We start from the raw sequence: 7,372 nt of genomic DNA, 5'->3' as shown, positions 1-7,372 counted from the left end.
GATCATGTCTACTCCGTTGACAATTTGACAGAAAAGGGGTAGATTCATCTGAAATCTTCTTTTGAAATAACTTTTATGGTAGACAGAATGTTCAGAAGAATAATCATGATAAAGCCTATCATGACCATTGAATTTACCACGATTAACGACCCTGTGACCTGAAACTGAACCATACGACGTTGTTGTTGTTGTTGTCTCGCTCTCCAATTCCTCATTCCGCGTTGAAGCTAAGAGCATATCAAAGTCGTCATCGAAATCGCTATTGAAGTTTAGGAAAAGATTAGGATAACGATTCATTAAATAACACAAAGAAAATCAAGGATTTAATATAAATGGAGTTGAAATATGATGATTGAGATTATATCAAACTGAGACATCATATTCAAAGGCAATTTTAGGCGACAAATTTTCAAATTTGAAAAATATTAAGCAATGGAATTTCAAAATTTTCAAATTTTGAATTGGTTTCATTTAGACGAAAAATTTTGAAAAATGATTATTCATTTGATTACTTGGGTTAGAGTTGCTAACTTTTTTCAAATATCAAAATACCGTATCAATAATCAAATGGATGTTTTGATGTCTCATTTTGATATTTACCATTGGCGATGCTCTAATACGTAGATAACAAGAATTGAACAACAATGAAAGATCATAAATTTAGATGATAATCATAGATTCATAATGGACCAGGTTAACTTTTGTGTACATGCGCATTAATGAACCACCATAGATCAGCAAAAACCATAAATCATCTTTACGGCAGTTACATTAACAACCGGTGTAGAAATTAGCATTATACAGATATCATTCCCCTAGCAGAAAAATAGCCAAAAATATCCTCTAGACTCATGAGCAGGCAGCTGCCATCATAAACTGAAAGCAATTTGAATGTGTTATGCTTAATCAACCAAGTACCTTAATTTGTTAGTAACCTATATATCAAAAGTTGTCACAGTGATTTATTGGTGATGCAAGTCCCAAACCAGAGTAGTTAGATAGTTGCCTTGCACCAAAATGAAGAACAGGCTGATCTCATTGCAACTTGTCCTCGATATGTCGAAAGCTAAAGCTCGAGAAGCCAGACTCGAGATCGAAAGTAGGTTGATGGTAAAGGAAATTAACAAAATCAGGTAAAATCGAACCTATTTCCTCTACTTGCTCCCAGATAACTTGTTTCTGAGATCCTTGAGCGCGTCAACAACTTCAGCATCAAGATTGTGCTTTAACAATTTACCTTGAAACGAAGTCGATCTGAGAAGCTAAAGAAAGCTAATCAGTAGCAGTTGGCATTCAATGCAAAGTGATCGCTGTACAATTAGAAAATGCAACACAAATACATAAGCATGCTCAAAAGTCAATTCTTACCTGAACCAAACCCAAGAAAATCGATTAAGTAAAACATCTTGGAAAAGAGAGTATTGCTTTTAAATTCAGCATTGGAAAAGAGGCATTAAATCTCAGCTACCATTACAAATATAGTGCCTCTCTAATATGTCAGTGGATAAATTACCCAACAGGTACTCGTTTAACTTCATTCAGAAAAACTTCAAGTCTTGTTTTTCCCATTTTTTGGGGGATAGGGGGAAGGAGCTTGCTCAATAGGAACCTCACTAGATAGATGAAGTTCCAACATCCTTTATGCACAGAAAATATTATGTGATAAGGTTTTATTCAACATAAACAAACCTTTGCTCACTAAGCATCCTCTCAACCTCCTTATGTGATGCTTTGATCTACATACAAAACATCAGAGAGTAAATAATTAGAAAGAAATGTAACAGAAAAATCACCAATACAAAGCAGAAGTTCGTGCATTTAATAATACACAAGGAAGCCAAGCGGGATTCACATGTAAAATAATGTATCTTAACTATAGACCTTCCTGTATAAATTGCAACAAGTTACATAAAATTCAATTATATCCTCAAATGAACAACTGGCTAAGGAAAATTCTATGTATTCTAATATCAACATAAACTACAAGAAATTATGAACACAAAGATCATCTACTAACATAGATTGAAGATCGACAATGAAATTGCTAATGAGGAGGAAGGAAAGAAAGCACACAACAGAATACATATTTTTTTTTCCCTAACTTGCTCGATGAGAGGCCATTATAACGATCCTGTACAAAAAAGTACTTAACCTAGTTCTAATTGCTGAAGTTTCTTCTGGCAAATCAGATTCCACCTTCCATGAAAATCACTTGAAGAAACCAAAATTAAAAATTTAACCACTCATCACATCTCCCAGAAATATTATTTTCTTGAAAAAGTAGACTTCTAATCAATCAATGCTGGTAAAAACTGCAGCAGTCATATCTAGCAACTGATAAACAAAATTATGAGTCACTTCCTCAAACGAGCGCTTTATAGTTTATAGTTCGAGCAAATACTTCCAGAATCATCACCATAACCATCAAATATACGAAACTCAAATACCTGATTAATGATTGAGATTAGCTAAGTTCATCGTTGAAAGATAAAGGCAAGAGAAGAACAAGAACACTAGATAGTTATGACGATGAATAAATAGTCAGTACTCCATACTCATACTCCCTGTGTCTATATGAAACTTCAACAAGTCAAGAACTATGAGTCCAAGCGTATTATTATGATTTATTATAACAATAATTTATGGGTTCACTATTTTCTAAGACAAACCTCAGAAACAAGCGCCTTGGAACTCCAAACAAAAGCTCCCTGGAAATAGCCAAGAAAGCATGAAACAAATCCATTAGGCATATGGGGTAATACAATTTAACAGCCTAGAAACTGAGATCACAAGCATAATGCCTTAATTTGCGGCAACAATTTTTTTAACACTTTTGAGTTGATGCATCAGAAGTTAGTATCATGCAATCAATTAATCAAAACACATCTTGCAACAATATCAGATTCCAGGGGATAAAAGAAAAAGGGCCAACTAATTGAACATGCTACTAAATAGATAGCCAGAGATCAAGCATACTGCTCCATATGCTGCATGTTGCTGAGAGTGATCTGAAGTCACAACCCAAACTTTGGGGCAACCATCCTCTTTCAAGGCTACAACCTGTTACACAAGAAACAGCCAGGCTATAACAAAAAAAATCAGCAAAAAAAAAATCAGCAAAAGTAACCAGCATAGGCATCAAGTAACTGTTTTGACTTTGAGTGACACAATGCCAGAAGAAGACATTACAATAGCTCCTAATGCAAGAACATTGAAGGGAAACAGAATTTTTGCTCAATAGATGTATAATGAAAGCAAAGCATTCTGCAAAAATATCTGGAGGACTCTAGTCAGGCATTTGTCCCTAATAAATGTAGAACAGAGGCATGACATTGGGCACTATTTCCCTTGTCCTCAACTTCAGTCATAGGGACTGCTAGAAATAATGGACTGAATGGCACATCAGGGAGGATCGTTTCACAGTCAGATCTTCCTATAAGGAGCCCCCTAAAGACTACCACCACTTTGGCAACCTTCGCCTTCACTAGCAGTTTATATAGAAGCCCAAAAGTCCACCTATAGTAACCTTTTCTAGATGGGAAGCAGTTCGGGGCAAAATCTTGACCATTGAATCATTGATAATTTAGAGAAAAGAGGTTATCAACTGGTGAACAGACGCTCTCTGTGGATGGAGGATTTGGAGTCAATTGACCACATTCTCCTCCGTTGTACTTGGGCAAGGAAAATTTGGATGAACATGTGAAGATTTTGGGTGCAAACTGACTCTGTTGTGGATGAAAAATAGGGCCTGGAGTTCTATTGGTACAAGTAAAGCACAAGAAGCCTTTCCAGTTTATTCTTTAGGCAATTATGTGGCTGTTATGGACAGAAAGAATCAATAGAATTTTCAACAGTAGGGAAATTTCTATTGAGCTTTTTTGTTTATATCTGTTTTGGTTGGTTGAAGTTATGGCTTCCTGTCTCCAGTAGAACCTTCTTTGAGGCTCTCTCTTTAGCACCCTTGTAATTACTCGTTAGCATCTTCTTGCTGCTGCAATAAATTTACCATTGAAAGACAAAAGAAAAAAAATCCACTAGGACGTTAAAGCTTCCTGGGATTGACAGGAACTCTAGCCCTTGATAGGAGAAGAAAGACATTATTATTAATGGTATATCTTTAAAGTTTAAACAACTGTAGTCATGATCTATGTCCCAAAAATAAGAGTGAGAGTAAGGGACATAGGTAAGAGAGTAAGACTTAATGCGGTTTTGAAAGCTAGCACATATTGCAGGAATCACCTCTTTTTCAATCCACGCATCAGCACAAGATTCAGCAGAGTAAACAACATCCACACTGCAATATGAAAAGTGTAACATTATAACCTTATGCAAATTTGATCAAATTACACCAGAAATTAATACAAGTAAAAAAAAAAGAAGCAGAGAACAAAAGTGGGACACGATCTGTCAAACACATAATGTGGTGCATGTGTGTGTACGTGTGTGCGTGAGAGAGAGAGAGAGGATAATATTTTCATAACGATATAGCAAAATAAGGAATAAAGAATGTCTGGCTAGAATTCCCTTGAATTGTAAAGCAACTTGGAATTCATTCAGAAAATAACATAATAATAGAAAAGGGCAGAAATTTTTTGATTTACATAGAGTACCCGATAAAAGTTTCCTTGTGTGTAGGGAGTCCAGACATCTGTGCGTCAAAGACAGCAACCACTTTGACTTCTGGAGATGTTTTACAACTAAATCAGTAAGATATTGACAAGAAGCAGTCTGCTTCAATTTTATAAACTCAACTAATGGCTTTGCAATATTGTATAAGCATAACGATTCATCAGAGAATCTATTCCAAAAAAGAATGGGTCAATGTTCATTGTAGTGCAAGAAGGTGCTGTAGTGGGGTTTAGCTCAAAAATAGCTCCAGCAAATTGCGTAACAATCAAATGCAATAACATATGCTTATGTTCAAATCTCTATCCCAATTCCTCATTTTTGTCAAGAATTGCATTATTCTGATAACTTCTGTCTTTACTTCTTGCATTCCTAGTATTTTCTTACCCAAAAATTAAAATAGATACATGCAACAAAGCAAAAGGAAATTTTGAAGTCTTGCAGAAAAATGTAAGACATCTCAGCAATCGTGCATTGACTGCACCAAACTAGGAGTGATTTTCACTACTATGACATGATTAGATCATCATTTATAACTCTCTCTCACAGCAACAAGCGAAAAGTTAAGAGTGTCTGTCACCCACTCACCCCTCAAGAACATCTACTAAATTGTTAACCTCATTCAATATTTAGAGAATAAGAACAGAGAATCACTTTGACCATATGCCTAACACCTGAATGACCTCTTTGTCAATTGGCTGCAGAAAACAACATAAGCATGGCTTCACCTTATTTGTTTCCTAAGAAAATGTTCAATCACCAACTGTTTAAGTCACTTAATGAAGCTTCCTCATCAAGCAGATATGGAAAAAGAGTACAGACCTCTCAGCATGCTAAAATTTACAAGTTCATCAATAAGCTTTTGGCGAGCAATATCAAGTCTTCCATTCATAAAATGTTTCTTCAGCTTCATCCAATAGCCACAAACATTATACCCATCAACAAGTAGGACAGGAACTGCAGATTCTATACCCTGGTTTGTACTGCAAATCATATTTAGCAATACAAAGAGCAACACGTTCCCAAGAAGTATTGAAACTGGAAGGCCGGACAACAAATTGGAATAAGAAAGAAACCTGGAAAGAGTATTACTAGTAGAGAGCAGTAGTAGGATCACGATACAGGTCTTCATCCTCTGGGACTTCTTCCTTCTCTACCTTCTTTCTGCGGTAACTAGTAGCAGGCTTAGGTGTGCTAGAATTCCTCTTTTGAAACTCCTACAAGTTCATCATTTGTCAAAATAATGGCTAGATTCCGCGTATCAGCTTTACATGTTCAGTATATAATTCACCTTCCACAACTTTAAAAACTGCAAATTTTGCTTGACATTTGAGGTAATTCTTGGGGGAGATGGCTCAGAATCCTATTAGAAAGAAGACTGTTAAAGGCAGTCAAAAGCATTCAAAAAGTGGACAAAAGAACCGTAATGGGACATTGAACTAAACGCTTAAAATTCAGAAATAGCTTCCATTTTCAGGAAAAAGTTTAAAAACATTCAATATTACTGAAAATTGGAACTTCAATCAGCTAAAACCAGCTCAGACAGAAATCCCCAAAACAGTTCTTATGACTCCCCTATGGACCCAATTACAGGATTAATTTTCCAGCAACAAATTGATTATGACAGTCTATTAAAATACACAAATGGGCTTATCCAGAGACATTTGGAACAAGTATAAATATAATTCATGGTATAAATGTAGAAAGGAATGAGCAAGCACACAAGGCAACAGCTTCGATTTTATTATAAACTCATAAAGCAACCCAAAAAAAAAAGAACAATGGTTTATATCTTTGAATTGTTCATGGAGACCTCTTACCAAGTCATGTATTAGAAAACATAAACCCCACAAGCCAAAATCACGACTAATTAAAGAAAGAAAAACCCTGAATGACGACGAACTTATTTAGTACCCAGTCTCACTCTCCAAGTGACAAGACACTCCATTGCTTAATCATCATACCCTTCAAGAAAGATCAACTTATGGTATGAAAGGAACCACAGATATTGAATGAAAAGTTCGATTGCTCAAATTAAGAATAAAAGAAGTGTAGTAGGCAATGAATGAAAAAGGCATCACATGAACCTTGGGATAAGGAGGTTGGCTCCTTTTGCTCTTCCCCATTATAATGAACCTGCGGTGACTGTAACTGCAGCCACCACTTGGCACTGAAAGTGCTTTCATGGAATCCTCCCTCTGCTTAACCATATATCATATCGTAAAACTGCAGGGACTCATCTCTCTCAATTCACTCTGACCTCCAGCTTCAAGGATTCAAAGTTCAACCCTTCGATTTCTGAACTAGTGGTTGTCATTGGATCCGAGAGTTGGGCTGGGCTGAGAAGCAATTATACGGCCCAGTCCAGTTCAAAAGCTTTTGGTCAACCATCAATAACTAGTATTTGATATTTCAGTCCCTCCGTAGGGATAACAACGGGTCGGGTACCCTTCCAATTAGGAAATACCAAAATCGTTTCCATTTAAGACACTCTATACCAAAACCGTTCCAAAACCATTTAAAAAACCATTTAAATTTCCAAACCCTGAACCGTTTCATAACCGTTTACCATCGGGTACCCATTTACCATTTAACTTTTAATATTTTTATTTTTTTCTTTGATGATTATATTTATATAAATTAATATTGAGTATGATTTATATTAATTATGATTTTATAATTCAAATTAGTCTAATTTATAGTTTTATTAGTATGCTTCTATAAATATATACGTTTTAATATGCTT

At 35.6% G+C, this 7,372-nt stretch overlaps 1 protein-coding gene across 2 annotated transcripts; it reads right to left on the bottom strand.

The window, feature by feature from the left end:
* Window positions 1–685: 685 nt before the first annotated feature.
* On the bottom strand, window positions 686–6,921 carry LOC119984399 (uncharacterized protein YacP). Of its 2 annotated transcripts, none has more exons than XM_038828320.1 (10): window positions 6,714–6,921; window positions 5,918–5,989; window positions 5,719–5,843; window positions 5,449–5,609; window positions 4,611–4,680; window positions 4,240–4,294; window positions 2,977–3,060; window positions 2,670–2,708; window positions 1,690–1,736; window positions 686–1,262 (listed from the first exon to the last, which is right to left on the bottom strand). In XM_038828320.1, the coding sequence occupies exons 1-10, from the start codon at window positions 6,834–6,836 to the stop codon at window positions 1,226–1,228; spliced, it is 813 nt and encodes a 270-aa protein (XP_038684248.1). In that variant the 5' UTR covers window positions 6,837–6,921; the 3' UTR covers window positions 686–1,225. The 2 variants fall into 2 exon arrangements, with proteins under 2 accessions (XP_038684248.1, XP_038684247.1); XM_038828319.1 differs by having other exon boundaries at window positions 686–1,254.
* Between the last annotated feature and the right edge of the window lie 451 nt (window positions 6,922–7,372).

Source organism: Tripterygium wilfordii, chromosome 18 (genome assembly GCF_013401445.1).
Source record: "Tripterygium wilfordii isolate XIE 37 chromosome 18, ASM1340144v1, whole genome shotgun sequence".
NCBI classification, from domain to species: domain Eukaryota; kingdom Viridiplantae; phylum Streptophyta; class Magnoliopsida; order Celastrales; family Celastraceae; genus Tripterygium; species Tripterygium wilfordii.
This window is presented reverse-complemented; position numbering and strand designations above follow the sequence as displayed.